Source organism: Euprymna scolopes, chromosome 14 (assembly GCF_053919585.1).
Source record: "Euprymna scolopes isolate OS-2025 chromosome 14, ASM5391958v1, whole genome shotgun sequence".
Lineage (NCBI taxonomy): Eukaryota > Metazoa > Mollusca > Cephalopoda > Sepiida > Sepiolidae > Euprymna > Euprymna scolopes.
The window spans coordinates 123,805,463-123,824,653 of record NC_136495.1 but is presented as its reverse complement, the minus strand read 5'-3'; the positions used below and the strand labels follow the sequence as shown (position 1 = coordinate 123,824,653).

Genomic DNA, 19,191 nt, shown 5'->3' with positions numbered 1-19,191 from the left:
GTTTCTAAGTGTATACTATATAAATATAACAATAAACATAAACAATAACATAATTTATATATATATATATATATATATATATATATATATTAACATATAATATATATAATATATTAATATTAATATTATTTTCTTTTATTATTAGCATTGGTAATCTTATTATTATTCTTTTTATTATTATAATTATTTTATTATAATTACCATTATTTATATTAATATATTATTATTATTAATTATTAATATTCATTATTATTATTATTACTTTATTATTGCTATTGTTATTATTATTATTATAACGTTTATTATAAATATAATCATAACTATTATTACAATTAATATTATTACTATTATTATATTATTTTGAATTTAATTTTTATTATTATATTTCTTATTATTGTTATTATTTTTAGTATTATTTTTTATTATAATTTTATAATTACAATTGGTATTATAATTATTATTATAACCATTACTAATATTATCATGTTTTTATTATTATGTTTTTATTATTATTTTTACTATAACTATTATTATTATTATTATTATTATTATTATTATTATTATTATCATTATCATTATAAACTGAAACAGTGTATTACAGCTAAAACTGCCAAAGTTAAATGCTACAGTGACAGAATTGAGCAATATCAGCAGAAGAGACTGATTGAGAATAACTAAAAACGTCTTTTTAATTAACTAGAAGGAATTGAAAGGATTGGAAGTTGTAGCTTATGCTGATGACTCGAGTGTCTTCTGGAAAGGACTCTGGGGAAAGGAAGAAAAAACATCAGGACGATGCAGAATGGATCAAACATATTGAAAGAGAGATGTCTTCTAGAATGAACATAACAGTCACCCTCGAGATGCCGAAGGTGAAAGCTTAAAAGATTTCAAATTGGAAAGTGCCTGGACCTGGCGGCGTCCAGGGATACTGGTATAAAAAAACCAGCTCTCCACCCCCTTCTTGCACTAATACTTATCGACTGTTTTATGACGAGTAACTTAGTTAGTAATGGTTAGATGATAAAGGGAACTACAGTCCTGATTATTAAGGATAAGACAAAAGCGGGTCAAGTGGCAAACTTTAGACCAATCACTTGCCTCTGTCATGTGTAATCGTTTCATTAGCATACTGTCTGAAAGTATCTATAATCATTTGAACCATAACAATTTGCTGCCTGAAGAACAGAAAGGCTGTCGAAAAAGATCGCGAGGCATAGAAGATCAGCTTATTATTGATAAAATGATTCTAAGAAACTGCAAAAGAAGATCTACCAACCTTGTCATAGGCTGGGTAGATTACAAGAAGGCATGCAACATAGTTTCACATTCATGGATCATCAAATATTTGGAAATGTTTGGAATAACCTCTAACATTCAAGCATCTATAACAAATAGCATGAAAAATTGGGAAAACATTTTAACTTCAGGAAATGTTGTATCAGGCAAAGTGAAAATGAATGTAAAAGAGCATCTCTCCCCCCCTCTCTGGCTTTCTTACTCTTTCTATTTTCTCTCTCTGTGTCTCTATTAGAGAATAGAGAAAGAGAGAGGGAGAGGGAGGGAAAGAGAGAGAGGTGAATAACGTGGACAGTGGACACGTTTGCAGAAGAAGGGTCAGCTGACCAGATGACGTGGTGTCATGTGATGAGGTTAGCTGATTCTTTCTTGGCAGTTTGGTTTCGGGTGTTGAAGAAGACAGACGGCTTTTCAGCTGTCCCCCCCCGGGCTGGGGAGGACGCTGACGTGTACCAAGCAAGCAAGCAAGCAAGGTTCACCTCCATTCTGTGTCGACCTTTGGAAGGTGAATAAAAACATAAAACCTTAATTATCATCTTGGAGTGAATTCTTCATCCAACAGGCCAGCTCCCCTCCAAGAGACAATAAAAACCAGAGGAACAACCGACGACACATGAATGAAAAGGTATGTTAAGAAATGCATGTACACAAACACACACCCACGAGACATGAACAATAAGATTAGAAACTAGACGATCACGTACACGAATCTCCTTCTTGACACTATTCCCTTTATGATACACTCTCCTTTATAAAACCACTATATAACATTAAGAGATGAATCTTCCAGGGTGATAGTCTTTCCCCTCTGCCTTTTTCATCAGCTTGATTCCGTTAGCCATTTCTTTTAGAGAATACGAAAGCAAGGTATTAAATCGGAAAAGTATTTCCTACAGTCATTCATCTACTATTTATGTAGGACGTTAAAGTGTTTTTTTAGAAAGAATGATAACCACCTTGATACCTTGATGAACACGATCAGATTGTTTACTAATGACATGTGATGAAAAGAGGCAAGCTAGTTCACTCAAATAGCCTTAAACTTCCAACAACTTCCAAGAAAGAATGTTGACAGCGAGAGAAGCTAAACATATTTGGGGATACTGGAGGCGAATAAGATTAAGCACATGAGAATGAAAAACAGTCACAGCCGGGTAGGACAAAAGATTAAAGGTTATTCTTAAATCACATCTCCACAGTCGGAATACAATATATGCCATAAAGGCCAGAGCAATATCAATCATTCGATATACTGCTGGTATACTTGACTGGAATGTAGATGAATTGAAATGTTTGGACATAAAAACACGTAAAATGCTTACTATTTATGGGGCCTTTGCTATGAAAGCGGATGTAGATCGATTGTATCTACCTAGAAAGGAAAGTGGTGGAGGGTTACATAGCGGTGAGGATGTTGTAAATATAGAAGAAAATCTAAGTAAATATATTTCTGAAAGCTATGTAATTCTTCTACGTGAAGTGAGAAGAGGAAAGATAATAAGGCTTCGGGTAAAGAAGAGGACGAAATTACAAGAGAAATTTTGTGAAAATAGTGAATAATTCCACCCCATCTTTCCAAGCTTATAACTCCTCGAAAAATGTAATTCAAGCCCTAATTTTTTTTCAATTAAAGGAGCAAGGACCAAGGTTTCATTAAAAAAAGAAAAAAAAAACAATGTGTTTTTTTTTAAAAAAAGGTTTTAAACTTCGGACTTTACAGGTAAATTTCTAAAAAATGGATTTTTTTTTATAAATTTGAATATATTATTTATTGACCTTTTCTCTTCAATTTGTGATATATAAAACTATTCAACATAAATTAATTATTTACTTTTTAAGAGAAACTTGAAAATGTGTGACACATACACAAATGGGGGGGCGTGAATTTAAAAAAAAACGTTTGTCTAAAATATTATATTCGGTTTATTGGAAAGAACATAAAATTTTACATTGACCCTGAAAATATCGTAAAAATAGAATCAATAGAAAAATTTTGATAGATTTTTAAAGTTTAAAAATTGAAAAATATTGAGTTCGGAAAATTCATTACTGTTTTAAAATAAAATATTTCTATTACTTTTAAAACAACTGTAACAGTTTATTTTGGAAGTATAATCCATAAAGAAAATAAATAACCCACTTTTAACAGAGAAATGACGAGATTTTTATATTTTATTCGCAGTTTCGTGTTAGGGATGTCAAAAATTCCTACAAAAATTCTGATACAGCTTCCGATAAGCTTCTTGAACACTCAAGATCTGACATAATTTTACTAAATAAAAGCAAGAGAACTTGTCCATTCATTAACATAGCCTGCCCTTTCGATACCAGAGTGCAAGAGAAAGAACAAGAAAAATAAATAAATACCACGATCTGAAATAGGAATTAGTTAGACTCTGGAAATTTAAAGAAGTCAAGGTAATTATAATTATTTACTTTTTAAGAGAAACTTGAAAATGTGTGACACTTACACAAATGGGGGGGGCGTGGTAATTATAATTGGAACGCTTCGGCCCAAAAGAAAAAGCCACCATAGATGGCTTAATCAGATTGAAAAGACAATTTCTTTTCCTTTTTTTTTTCAAAAGGCTTATCTGTTGGGAACAGCGTAAGTGTTAACGTATAGCTTGAATGGCTTTACCAACGTTGAAGGAAAAAATAAAACAAAATAAAAAATAAAAACATCAGAGGTTGCTATAAAACATTAATAATAATAATACAATGCCAACACCTCGAACTGTAAGAAAGTCAAGGTGATTCCAATCGTAATTGAAAAGCTTGGGACCATAAAAAGCCACCATAAATGGCTTAATCAGAGTAACAAGAAAATTTATTTTCCAATTTTGTAAAAGGCTTGCCTGTGAGAAAAGACAATAGTGTTAATACAGCTGGAATGTCTAAAGTCAAACGAATTGACCTGATGTTCAAGAAATAAACATCCAACTAAAAACAACCAAGAGTTTGAGACTAGAATTATTATTATTATTATTATTATTATTATTAATAATAATAATAATAATAATAATAATAATAATAATAATAATAATAATAATAATAACTAGCGGGACCTATGGAAATTCCGCAGTGGACTCTTTCATATGTATTATATTGATGTTGGCATTTTTGTGGATGTTCAGCGTAAATGGAGACACCCTGATATTATTGTAGTTCTTTTGTTAAAACTACAAAAGTATATATCTAAGCTAGCAAGGAATATTTTACTGTAAAAGTCAATTTTCTACCGATTCTTATATATTATAAACCTGTGATTAAAAAAAATAAAATATATCCATATGGCTTGGGTGCATCAGCTTGAATCGAAACCGAAACTACAACGTATGAAAAAAAAAAAAGAATGTATGTATATATATTTTGAGTTCTTTCAGTTATAATCGAAACCGAAACCAAAACTGATGAAAGATTTTTGGTAAAATTATTTATTACAGGAAAAGGAAAGGCATAACAATAAAATGGCAGACACTCGGAAGCAAAAAATTAATGTGATACACAAAATAACGCACACGCTATCGTATTAATATATAGATTAAAATATTTTATGTACCAAAAACAGTTTTTCATAAAAATATTTTAGTTTAAACAATGTTGTAATAAAAATAATTTATTTAGAAAAAGGAACTGCCATTTAATATATATATATATATATATATATATATATATATATATATATATATATATATATTCGGGGTTTCATAACAGATATGCATCTTGGCTTTTGTTTACATGTAAATATTGTAGTAGTAGAAATAATATTTTAATTAACACATTAGCGTCTCTCTCTCTCTCTCGTTCTCTCAATAAACAAATGTAAAAAACTAATAAACAATGAAAAAAAAAAGAAATAACTGCTCAGTTTTTGTCCCCGCCGGCCGAGAGATTTGCGTTATTGTTTTTTTTATTACACAATAACTTAAAATCAATTATTTCTTAACAACTTTTGAAAGATAAAACGCTAAAGTTTATAGAATTAAAAACAAATATAGCGGTGAGAACACGCTAATCAAATGCTGCCTGGAGCGTTCGTAAATGTGTATTCTGTAATTAATGTATATTCCGGAATTAATCTTAACCCATCAAATTTGCCGGGAAGCGTGAACAAAAGAACACACACGCTATCGTATTAATATATATATATATATATATATATATATAGATAATAATAATAATAATAATAATAATAATAATAATAATAATAATAATAATAATAAAGAAAAAGGATCCGTAAAAGAGATTTTATTCTCAAATTTGTACGTTTTTTTCTTCAAAGCTCTTATAATTGGTGAATCTATGGATTTGATTGTAACCTAATATATGTACACACACGCACACACACACACACACCTATATATATATATATATATATATATATATATATATATATATATATATATATGCTTCATAATAATTACACAAACGTCCCGCGCATACACAAATATGTATGTTAGTATAGTAGCTAAAATTACTGATTAAAACAAAATAATATTACCTCAAAATGTGAGTATGGGCTTTCGATGAGTACCATTTCATGTTTCCAATTCGACTTCGTTATATCTTTTGGTGTTGCATAGCTCCATATTGTTCTCGGAACGTCGCCATGGTAATTGATGATGACGTTTAACTGATCCTCATGCGTGTCATACAAATTGTGCCAAAAATGGAAACAATAAGATTTGGGATTGTTTGGTAAGAAAGGAATTGTCTGTGATCTCAAACGGCCGGCGCCAACACTCGCTTGGTTTTTATTTATAAGCATATAGGATCCTGCGAAGATTTTGAAAGAGAAAAATGTTAATAACATTCACTAGTATAAAGGAAAGTTCTTGCTCTAAGCATTAGTTCTAAATTTCCTAATACTATTTATGCTAGAATACTAGTAATATACGCATATATGTATATTCAAAGAAATTAATTATCCGAATATAAAATGTTTTGAATCAAGTTAAATTCTTATTCTGGTTTGGATCAAAATCCATTCCATGATTCTGATTCTAGAAAACGCTTAAAATTTACGGCTTAAGCTTAAGAGATCTGAAGAAGTAATTAAAATTCAGAGAATCTTGCTTAATTTGAATTTTTAAATCTGAAATCCATACAGCATGATTCACGTTGACACACCGATTTTCGTTAGATCATCGAAGTCAAGCGACGTTGAGTCTGGCCAGTAATGAAATGGGTGGCCATTTGGAAATGAAAAATACTGTATTTGAAGTTCAATTATCTCGGCATTGTTTTCTTTCGTCTAACATTTCTCCTTGCCACTGGACTCAAGCAGTGCAGATTCAGAAATGTGTGATGGGAATTGCGCAACCCATGCCTCACACTTACACGCGTAAATATTTTTACATGGGTTATCTATTATCTCTTGGGACTGAATGTAAACATCGAATAGATCATCAGAAATCTGTAATGCTTGAACATATATGTGTGCGTGCGTGTGTGCATCTGTGCGAAATCTTTCTTTATTTTAGATGACGTCTAAGTGATAATTTTTTATATGATCTTCTTAAATGTCTGATCAATATTTGATTTCCATGTTGTTATTTGTAGATCAATTTGTTGGAGCCGTTACGTTTCCTTAGTACGCTGTAAATAATATAACCTACCACACGGCTGCCGGCCAAACTATCACGAAACATTTAAAAAATACATATTATTTACTAGATGCGCATCCAGGGAATATAACTACGGAAAGAACTGAAAGTACTCTGTAAACATCAGGGCAATTTCATCTAGCAGTTTCAACCAGAAAATCGAGGATTAATCAGGTATCTAGTAAATATCAAGGGAATATACATGCACATTCAGCAGTAAAAATGAACGGTATATATATATATATATATATATATATATATATATATATATATATATATATATGTATATATATATAATTGAAAGAGTTTGTGAATTTGCATAAGATGTAACATTCTCTAATCTTTTTTTCTATGAGGAACACGTAGGTAACGCGAGAATAACATCAAGAGTGAGTTCCATATAGAAACGTTATTCTCGCGTTACTTATGCACTATTCTTACTATTCAAAGTACAGCCGCTCAGATACAACGCGCGGTTCTTTACTAACAGACTTTTCCTTCTCCAACTTTACAACATAGCAAAGAAGAAGGAAAAAAAGAAAGAAAACAATATACTGAGGATGGAGTATAACTCAGAAATATAATGTTTATTTATTTATTTGTTTTATTTTATTTTTTTTTGAAAATAAAGTTCATCACGAAATGTTGGGAATATTTCAAGGAGGAAGTTTATATAAATCGACAGACGGTAAAGAAGAGTTAAATGCTGTGTATGTGTATTGGTTTATGTAAGCGTGCGTTGAGGCATAGCAGCAGTCCTAGGCCCCCGCTCAGGGGCGCAGGGTGGTGCCGGTCCAAGAACTACCTTCTAATTTTGTCATCTGATCAACTCCTTCACCAAGGAAATATCTTATTTTAGGCGTGCATGCTGCCTATTGGTCAGATTGATTTTTGACTATTTTTCTTTTTCTGACCGGACGAATGCGTGAAGTCGATGGGCAAAGACGAATTTGCACACTTCGTATGTAACAGCCGACAGATCAACATTCGGTTTGGAATTATATTTTATTCCTAAATCTCTACATTAATACACCTGTCGTGTTTTCCGCGCTAAATTTAGCAAATACTTGTTAATAGCTTTTTGTGTCGAAGTGATTGTTATTCTTTATATTAGTATATATAGACTTCGTAGCCTTGTGGAGGATGTCCTTTTCTCTTCCCCGCAACCTCTTTCTCACAGAAGAGATGTTGCGAGTTTGTCTCTGCTTTATCCTTATTTTCATGGCAGGTGCTCGACTGAGCTCCATTCTATGATTCCTCCTCGCCAAACTTTCACAAGAAACACCCGTCTAGCAGAAAACACTATCACTAGTTTACCCCCACTCTTTATCTCTACCCAAACCTAAACGTAGACTTCGTAATGTAATGGGGAGTTAACTCCTTTTCTTCTTAAAAGTCTCTTTCGAACAAAGGAGATATCATTAGTCCTAACCTGCTGTATACTTATTTTTATGTGGATTGCTAAAGTGAGCTCAACTTAGCGATTATATCGGATAAGATATTCACAGCAAGAACTCGCCCAGCCACAATAACAAATAACTCCCCCCTCTCTCTCTCCTCTCTCTCTCTCTCTCTCTTTCGTTTTCATCTCTCTGCGCCAAAAACCACATATTTCTACGAACAGATTTTATAATTTAAAACATCTCATACAGTGGAAAATATCACGAAATTACTTCTCAACAGACTACAAAACTGTCGTCTTGAAATTTAATGTAAGCATAACATGTTGTCCCCTTCTCATGGATAATAAATTCCTTTTTAATAACCCTCTACCGACCCAACCTATGATTTCCGGTCCTCTTCATAGCGGCGATCACCCGACAACTCTTTATCCTTGGGTGGCCCGCGAGACTTGATAAGCACTGATCATTAGTAAAATGATTATTAGCTGCAATAAAAAATACCCTTTAAAATGTAATTTACCTGATTTCTCTCCAATTGTATGATCAACTGTGGGCCCCTGTCCGCGTTTTACCGACGAGGCCTCAATTCTTTGCCAATCGAAGTCGGCTTTCCCGATATCATGAAGGTTCTCCCATCCGCAAGTACTTTCCTCGAAGGTGCAGAATGCCAAGGGGTCGCAAGCCTCTTTAGATAATTTCACGTCATCAATCGCAATGTCTCCGTATACACCCTTCCCTCTAATACCTTCGAAAACTACCTACAAAAAACAAAATTTAGTATAATATGAATATCTCTATTACGCACAATTTGTTAAGTCTTCATATCTATATCTGCAACAGTTGATTATATATATATATATATATATATATATATATATATATATATATATATACATCAGTTGAGTTTAAATTCTGAAAAAACAACATACAGACATATATATTGGAATTAAGAATTTATTATTTGATAAAAGGAATATATAGAAGGGGTTATGTTGATTTCCTTAATCCATGGATTTTCAATAATTGCTCATATCATTAGAGGAAACTTTGCTCTATTCTTAAATAGTGAGCTTTTCCTTTTTGGCTAGGATCGGCCTGAAAATATTACTTCAAGTAATATCTATCAGGATGTTTCATCTGATTTCTAATCAGAGTCTTACCTCGATTATATATATATATATATATATATATATATAATACGTGTGTTAGTTTTATGTTTTTTGATTTATTAATGTATTTATAAATTTGCTATTTATAATCTTAAACGTTTGGGCATAATAGTAATTGCAAACTCAGAATATATATAATTACTAAATCTTTTTTGTTATTTGTTATGACAGCGATAATAATTATTCAAAATATGGAAGATAATTGGGGCTTTGTTGATTTATTTGATACCAACTAGCAATGATATTACTTTACTGAAGGATATATTACTTATTTGTAAATACTATCTTGTACACGTGAAAATTATGCATATACACGTATCTATATATTGATATGTTACGTAATTCCCTGGAGCAGATGCACGCAGGTATTATTTCGAGTTATTTTTAACGTTTATGTTGCATAGCGCCGTGCATCATTTACATTTAGACCCTACTTAGTGAGTTTGGTATATAAAGGACTTGCCAAAATTGGGGTTAGCGGTTTTAAAGCAACCTCAGGTTATATATATATATATATATATATATATATATATATATATATATATATATATATATATATATATATATATACATATATATGTATATATACACATATATATGCATATATATACACATATATATACATATATACATATATATATATATATATGTGTGTGTGTGTGTGTGTATATATATATATATACTAGCATGAGTGCCCGGCGTTTCCCGGGTGTTTGGAGGTGTATACTGATCAAAACAAACAAAAAAAAACAGTCACTTTTTTTACATGAACCCCTATTATGATCCCTTAAAATTGATTGTTTTGGGTTCAAATAAAGTTATTAAGTTAGATCCCTGTCTAAGAAATCTATATATAAAAGTTCAAGTGTTTAGACCCAAAATTGTCAGAGGAGTTTGGTAGAGTTCTCAAAGCTCAAATCGTTGAACTTTGACCCCTTAAGAGCCAAATGTCTGGCCGAACCCCGATCACATAAATTTTCCAAAATCTCAGTAACCTGTATATCAAATTTTGAGTCTGTAGACTGAAAATTAACAGAGTTATTGCGAAGGAAAATGTACACATACACACAGACACGTTCACTTTATATATATATATATATATATATATATATATATATATATATATATATATATATATATATATATATAGCTGCTTCTAAGAACATCTAGTAGCATATAGCATCCCCAAAAATGAATTTAGAATTAATTTATTTTTAGAAATTAGTATTAATAACAAACACCGTTATTTCAGCCGACAATCAACCAGGCTCAATATGAGGGAAAGATTAAACTTAAGTATCTTAAACGATTTTAAGCGATGTCTTTCAAGAAATTCACTAAATACAATTTTTGAATTCATAACTCTCCTGAAGATTACTCATGGAAGTCGGAAACGTTCGCGGCTAAAGCGAATCTTGTTTTACACTCGAACAAAATAAAAAAGATTGCAAAAGAAACAAACATGAATTATCACTGCTGTTCAATGAAACATACTAAAAGAAAAAAATAATGCTCGTATATATATTTACAATGATGGACAAAACTTTAGAAAAATACAAAAACGCATATTTTTGCAATATTCTGAAATCTTTTAGGTATTTTGGATTCAGGAATACTTCAGCATGCTCTTACTCACGAAGATAGTTTTATCGATAAAATAGCAATGAACTTAATAAATTTGTTATAAAGGAAATTTTCTATAGTTGTCACTGATCAATACTTTAGAAATATTAGTGAATCTTTATTGAAATCTAAGTTCTTATGATTGTTTATTTTCTCAGGTAATTATAATTTTTCTGTAGAGATGATAGTTACGTCCCTTTCTGGAAGCCAGTCACTACCCTTTAACTCAGCTGGATATACGTTGGGGATATCTTCTCTTTTTTTTTCTATAAAAGAGGCAGGACGCGGCCATGTGCCAGTCTGGAAACATCAACAACACACAGAGTGCTATTGTTCGAGAGCCTCCCGGAATCTGATTGTTGGAAAATTCTTGCTCATTGGGTTATTGACGGTTCGTGCAATAGCTGAAAAAAATTGGAAGGTCTACGAAGGATGTGCACTCATTCCTGAACCACCCAAATGATTATAGTAAGACAAATCTTGTGGTTCGCTCCAAAAGTATAAGCCCAGCAATGGATAGAAGAATTCCACGGACCGTGAAAGCTAATAACGGCATGTCAAGCTCGGAAATTTAAGATCAAAATGAATGCATCGGTTCAGCAAGAACAGTTAGGAGATTTTCGAATAGAAGTTGAATGAAGAAATAAAGAGAAAAACAAGACTGTTTAAACGCCACAAAGAAGCCAGACGCTCATTTGCTAACTGGCGCCAACAGTAAGACAACGAATGGAGCAATTTTTTTTCTCAGTTGAAATATTTTTACTTAGACGGTGCACATGGTCTTCAATATAATTGGCATGATCCAAAAATTAACCAAGAGTCGTTTTCCACCAGAGTTAGTAGTGGTGGGGTAATAATGGTTTTGAGAGCGACGTCAGCAGCGGGAACTACGAACTTACAGGTGGTCAAGGGGAGAATGAATGCATCTGAGTACGTGAACATGATGCGCAATGCATCTCTTTAAGATAAAGGAGTAAGATTATGTGGAGAAATTTAGGTTTATCAGCATGATAATTCCTCAATCAACATTGCTTGTTTTACTAGCAAGTTCTTTGAGGATGAAGAGATCCCAGTTTTGCTTTGGCCAGCGAGCTCGCCCGACTTGAATGTCATCGAAAATTTTGTTGGAATATCTAGTAAGAATGATTTACGAAAATGGAAAACAATGCGATTCTATTAAGGATCTAAATAAGGAAATATTTGATGCATGGAGGGACGTGCCTGCGGATTACATTGCAAGTCTGGCTTCCACTATAAAAAGGCAGGATTGGAGAAGTTCTAGTTAACAATCGAGGAGTAACATATCATTAGATTAAATTTGTGTCGATCATTTTGTTTTGAAAACGTTTTTGTTTAATAGTTTCTAAAGTTTTGTCCAGCCCTTGTTAAATTTTACATAATTCCAATGTAAATCTGTCCGGTTTTCGATTCTATGGTTATTTTTCATTTAATAAATGAATACGTATTCAATTGTTTCAAATATCTCTTCATTAAACACAACTGAGTTCAACAGAAAGGAAACCGTTTGATAAAAGTGTATTTCTAAAGTTATGTCGAGCACATTATATATATATATATATATATATATATATATATATATATATATATACTAGTGGGGGGACTTTGCCCGGTCGTAAAATATGCTTACATATGATATTCTAATTTGTCCAGATTTCGTATATATTAATGTATTGTCGCGATTTCAAAAGTTAAAAAGGATGTGGGGTGCAATTAGCTAAAATCGAAACCGAAATCAAAACTATAGCATTAAAAGCTGATGACGTTACCACAATATCAACGTGGCATACATATGATCTGATTAAACATTAAAAATAAACAAAGATGACTGTAAAAACTAAACGTTTAACTATTTTTTCAATTTGAATCCATTTTTGACCCCTTTAAAACTTAACAAATTTTAACCGATTAAACCCCAATAAAAGAACAGCCTGTAAAAAAATCCAGTTATTTGAGGCCCCTAGCTCTGCTGGGATATTTAGTTTTGGAGATGATAGAGTTATGAAATATAGAGACAGACATATAGTCGTTTATATATATATATATATATATATATATATATATATATATATATATATATATATATATATAAAATGGGTTAATAAATTCCAACGAAAGAAAGATGTATATTTAAATAAGGGAGTAGTCACCAACAATGTGTATTTTTAACATTATTTTATTATTCCGTGTCTTGGTTTTTCATTGAGAATTATGTTTGGATCATTGTAATAATGTTTTAGGTCATTGAAATCGTTTACGTGCGTTTCAGACGGTCTGTGATGCGTCCTCGTCAGAAAATAATTTCTGACGAGGACGCATCAAAGACCGTCTGAAACGCGCGTAAACGATTTCAATGACTTAAAAACATTATTACAATGATCCAAACATGATTCTCAATGAAAAACCAAGACACGGAATAATAAAATAATGTTAAAAATACACATTGTTGGTGACTACTCCCTTATTTAATTTATATATATATATTTATATATATATATATATATATATATATATATATATATATATATATATATATATACTAGTTCGTTGATATCTGACTATATCTGAATATTATAACAAATTAACTGCAGTAGAACCCCGGTATCCCGCTATAAAGATTAGTAACAAAATAGAGTACAGTATATAATACACATGTACACAATGAAATGAGATCATAAATAACACCGTAAGGCGGGGCAATTACTGTAATCAGGTGCCGGAAAAACATCGTATTCCCCATCATAAGCTGAAAAAACTGTATCCGAAAGCCACCGTATCTCTGGGTTCTATCATATTTATATATTGATCTATAAATCTATTTTTAATTCTTAAAAATCTTAATACTTATATGATACCTGAAATGGTGTTTCCGATTTAACAGGAACTGTTGCTAAATGCCAATTTTGGCCCTGGTCCATTTGCATAGACCAGATCAGATCGCCAAATTCGTTATTCTGATACAAGTACACATTCAATTTGGCAACATAGCGTCCATACATGCTATACCAGAAGGAAAAGCAACGTTCTTGACTCGTTGCTGGGTAGACTGGGCTGTATAAGTGAGCATGGTCGTCCTTTGAACCTCCTGTGGTTTCAATGAACATGTAGTGACCTGCATAGTAAAAAAAAAAAAGATAAGAGTGAGTGCTGGGATTATGATTACTGATGATGTAACTGAAAAACTGAAAAAGATCATGTAACTGAAAAACAGAAAAGATCATGTAACTGAGAAACAGTGCGAACTCATATTTTGTTTCCATGCCATATATACAAAAAGTAATTGCAAACTCCCTATTTTTAAGTGCTTGTAATTTATTATTGAAATAGAATTCTTACAAGGAATTATACAACAAAGAAATAGTATGGAATAAGATTTTTATTTAGAAGTCAAGACAGTCGTTACTCTTCGACACTAGTTTTCCCAGACACCTGGAAACCATGTCAACTGATTTCACAAGGAATTTTTTTTTTTACTTTTTTACTAATTAATCCACACTTCGCACTGTAAAACCCATTTGGAGATTAGGGGTAATGTTCCTATTTGCCTGCTTCCCCATGAGAGCAGAATTAGACACAAGGTCGTTTTTTTATGTAAGGAAAATCCAGCGCCCCCCCAAAGGGGCACTCTGGATATGAAAAAAAGATCTTAAATTGTCTCAGTCATAAGGAAGAATCATCCACTTACCTAGGACAGAAATGATGAAGTGTAGAATAAGAACAGATACTACCCTATGATCTTGGCCGGAAAGCCTAGAAAATGTGATTAGAGTTTATGTTAGGGATGGATTGATAGATTAAGGATTTGAAATCGTTACATATTAACTCAAATTAACAATTGACACAGAGAACAAGATGTTTTCTATTATCAAATTCGCTCAAAGAATATGAGCACTAGAGGAAAATATAAAAGGGTAGCCTCACAACTCTTCTATTTCCACCTTTATTTATTTCTTGTAATTAGTTTTTCTCGGCATAAATTTCAAGTATAGGGAGTTGCTTTTCAATCACAATGAAAGCAAGAAATATACACTACTATTATCATAAATCCTCATGACTCCATTAAAATATCCTCATGTGTCCATCTTACGTATTATTGTTTTTTTAAATTTTTATTGAAATGAAAAATGACTTAGTTTACTCTGGAAAGTGTAATACCGAAGTTAGCATCGATTTTATGCCGCTGAAATCCAATTTTTTACTTAGCATATTGCTCCTCTGTCTCTGAGAATTTTGATGTTTTTTTTTATCATACTTAAATTATGATATCTGATTTGTACATTTATAACTGGAAGATAAAATATAAAAATAAGCAAAAATATCAATATTTCAAACATTCACACTGCTTTTCTGTGGCTCTATGTAGTGGCCGTCGATGAAGGAAGTAGAAAATTTAAACATGTATGGCTTATCTTTTCCAGTGTTTATTTGCTATTTTCATGCCTGTGTGATCAGACAAAACTGACTGCTATTCTTTTTAGGTTACCAGTCACAAGACTCAATTCAGGTGCCATGTTAATGACTTGTTTCCTTTAAAGAGATATTCGAACATCAGTAAACACTTAATTGAAGAAGTTTCATAAACTGATTTTAAGATGTAAACCATTATTACAAACAACGAATTTAATTCATCTATCGGCCTACTATTATACAAATCATAGTACGTATAAAGTTATTTTACTGAACAGAAAAGTTTTCTACGACTTATGTTTCCTTCAGAAAATCAAAATCAATCTATATATTATTAAAGTTCATGTCTAGAATCCTTTTTCCAAATTTGGATTAGAATCCATAATATGATTTTGATTTTTTAATGTAAAAGTTCTGAGGATTAAGCTTAAGAAGGCTTAATTTTTTTATTCATGATAAACAAAAGTTTACAAAAAATATAAATATTACTATTTTCAATAAAACAGGATCCAAAATCGGGGTCGGTAAGAAGGTCGAGAGACCTTCAGATGATCTATTCACTAAACTAGTAATAATTACCAAAGTACTATATTTACTATACGGAATAAGCTACTGAAAATATTCCCACATGGTTTCAAAAATTATTTACAAAAGACTATTTACAAAATTTATGAGGTCTAACAAGTTGAGATGAATTCACACATTAAGGATTGTTAAATAGTGGAAAATTCCATAAAATGAAACAGACTTATACACTTCAGTTAAGAAATATATATATATATATATATATATATATATATATATATATATATATATATATATATATATATTCACACAGTTGTTATGTGATTAATGTTTTTAAATGTTCGAAAATACATTGAGTTCTGGGCTTTTCAAATGAGTAAAACAGTCAGATAAACAGAAACATTTTATGTCGTAAATAAATGTGACTCTATTAACTCTTTCTACATATTTTGTAAAGTTTGATTTTTAAAACTACGAGAGCGCATACATACGACATAATTAATTCGACACACCGTTTTTCGTGAGATTACGGAAGTTAAGAAATGTTCAGCCTGGTTATTATCAGATTATGGACCAAGCGCTGTATGTTGGAGGACGTCGATATCTCCCTGCAAGATTTGCAAAAATTTAACATCGCCATCTCCCCTGCCCTGATGAGGATACACATGCAACGGGGACCGCTTATGAATTTCCTACTCTCTTAAAAGTTCCTCCTGCCGAGGAAGCCATTTTAATCCGTCTAAGGTGAATGGCACTTTGGAGCAGGGAGCGCATGGATGGAGATATTCGAAAACGACTGCTTTTTGATCAGGAGCAAAGTGTAGTATATGGCATTACAATACACATCATTATCTTTGTTCCAATCCAGAGCGTTCATTGTTGGAAAGCTGGATCTTCCCACATAAAAAAGTTACTTTGTGTATGATTCTGGTTGGAACGCATGTACATAAGGACTAAATATTTGAATGATAATAATTATATTTGCTACGGTTAATTTCTCTCTCTCTCTCTCTCTCTCTCCCTCCCTCTCACACACACACACCCTTTTATTCTCTCTCACTCTCTACCTCCCTTTCACTCTCTCTCTCTCTTCCTTTCGTGAATGAGCAATGTTTTAACGTACCATAATGAGTCCCATATGTATGGTCATTTTTGGGCCCGGTTCTTGAACTAGGCGTTCCTCCGCTGCCCCAGGTCCAGTCAAAGACGTCTGTATCACCTTGTTCAAAACCACAAATATCAGGTTCTTCGAAATCGCAGAAATCTGGAAAAGAACATATTGCGTAGTTAACGATAATAAGCATTCATAAAGTACGATACAATAGGTTCAAAACTGATATTAATTTTGTTCTAATAAAGTAACTTTTATATAATCTTTAACTAATACACAAGGGGGTGTAGAGATGACATATCTGGAATCTTATCCGGAATCATGATGAATAACCTGGAAATATTAATCAAATTTAATATACTTATTTTATTTCAAATTTTATCATACAGTATGACCCCGGAATACGGCATTAATCTGTTCCGGGGTCGGGATCGTAAGGTGACATCGCCGTATAGCGGGGTCTAAACAAAATTTTATACAGTACGTACTAAAATACAAAATACAGTACAGTATATGATGCACATGGATATAATCAAATAACATTATAAATAATACCACAATGGGGAGGGGGGAGGAAAGTACCGTAACTAGAGGCCGAAAAAAACATCGTATTCCACATCGTAACCTGAAAAAACCGTATTCCAGGTCTACCATATCTCAGGTTTCTACTGCACTTTGTTTTTGTATTTAATATAGAAATCTAATATCTTAATTACATAATACGCCATTAACGTATAATATTGTCATTTGCACCCACTTGCTTAAAAACTGTTGCCTTTCATTCAACACCCACAATACTTATTTTAACTCGTGTATTAATAATGGAGCTATCGGTCGCGAAGACTGTGTCGCTTTTTTTACTGATACACAGGGTAATGATAGGTATGTGTTTCATTTTTCGGTTTGCCGTATTCTTCGTTTTAACCAGGCTCATAGATTAAACAAATCGGTGGTTTAGTAATTTATATAGGTTATTAATATATAGAGATTATTAATATATATAGGTAATTAATATATATAGGTTATATGCAAGTTTTGAATTGGTATGTGAAGTTGCGTCTTTAATGTTAAAAGTTCTATTATGATGTCTAGATTCTGGTTAACATTATTAACCTAGATAGATATGACAAAGTTCTCTCTCCTCTGATCTTGAGCGCGTGGTACAATGGGGGAATAGGTGGCTGGTCAAAGTTTATATAAAATAATTTTATAAAAGAAACAGTAGGTTCTCTTGAGTGCAATGTAGAATAACATATATTTTGGACTAAGTTACTGCATGGAAGCATGTGAAGCTGCCTCTCGGGCAATTTCACGGATTTCGATGACAATAAAAATATAGTAGTGTGGCTTAGTCGATTCATAAAATTTCACACGAAGGTACTGTATGTGCCTGGCAGTGTTCTTAGATATGATTTGTATCGGAATATCTTCGATAATTATCGATTATCGAAATTATCCGCTAAAATAGAGAACAGACGATTGTGACCAAAGTTAACATTTTACACAGCCTAACATCACAAGTGCATTTGAAAAGTTTTAATGCAACACAAACCGAAAGGTCAGACATTTAAAATCAACGGTAAGTTCTTTGGTATGACAGGGGTGCGTTCGAAATCAATAGTTCTGTTTAAAGCAAAATGGCAGCATACTACATGACTTTTTCATTTTAAACTTAAATTCAAGCTATTACCACCAAACAATCAGTAAGGCCGGGCATATAATATCAGCAGTAGGTTCTTGGATATGAGAAGGGTGCGTTCAAGATTGATGTTTCAGTTTCGAGCACAGTTGAAGCATGATGCTTGACTTTTGCATTTTAAACTTTAATTCAAGCTGTAATATATAAAAAATGTCCTAAAATAAACAGTATTTTCTCTCCAGCGCAATGTAGACTACAATACATTGTGCATTGGGTCACGGAGAGGAAGCATGTAAATGATCTTCCTCCACGGGCATTGCGATGGGTTTCCAACTAGAACACACAGTCAATCGATTTGATTGAAAAATGGGCGATTTCATCGATTTCG

The 19,191-nt window shown here is 32.1% G+C and overlaps 1 protein-coding gene across 1 annotated transcript in view; it reads right to left on the bottom strand.

Moving 5' to 3' along the window:
- The window catches only part of LOC145292801 (MAM and LDL-receptor class A domain-containing protein 2-like), a 228,899-nt gene that overhangs the window by 92,897 nt on the left and 116,811 nt on the right, over positions 1-19,191 (bottom strand). The window contains exons 38-41 of the mRNA XM_080138841.1: positions 17,177-17,317; positions 13,977-14,233; positions 8,832-9,069; positions 5,804-6,078 (exon numbers count right to left, since the gene is read on the bottom strand). Coding sequence (XP_079994967.1) covers positions 5,804-6,078; positions 8,832-9,069; positions 13,977-14,233; positions 17,177-17,317 — 911 coding nt within the window. The remainder of the gene's footprint in view (positions 1-5,803; positions 6,079-8,831; positions 9,070-13,976; positions 14,234-17,176; positions 17,318-19,191) is intronic.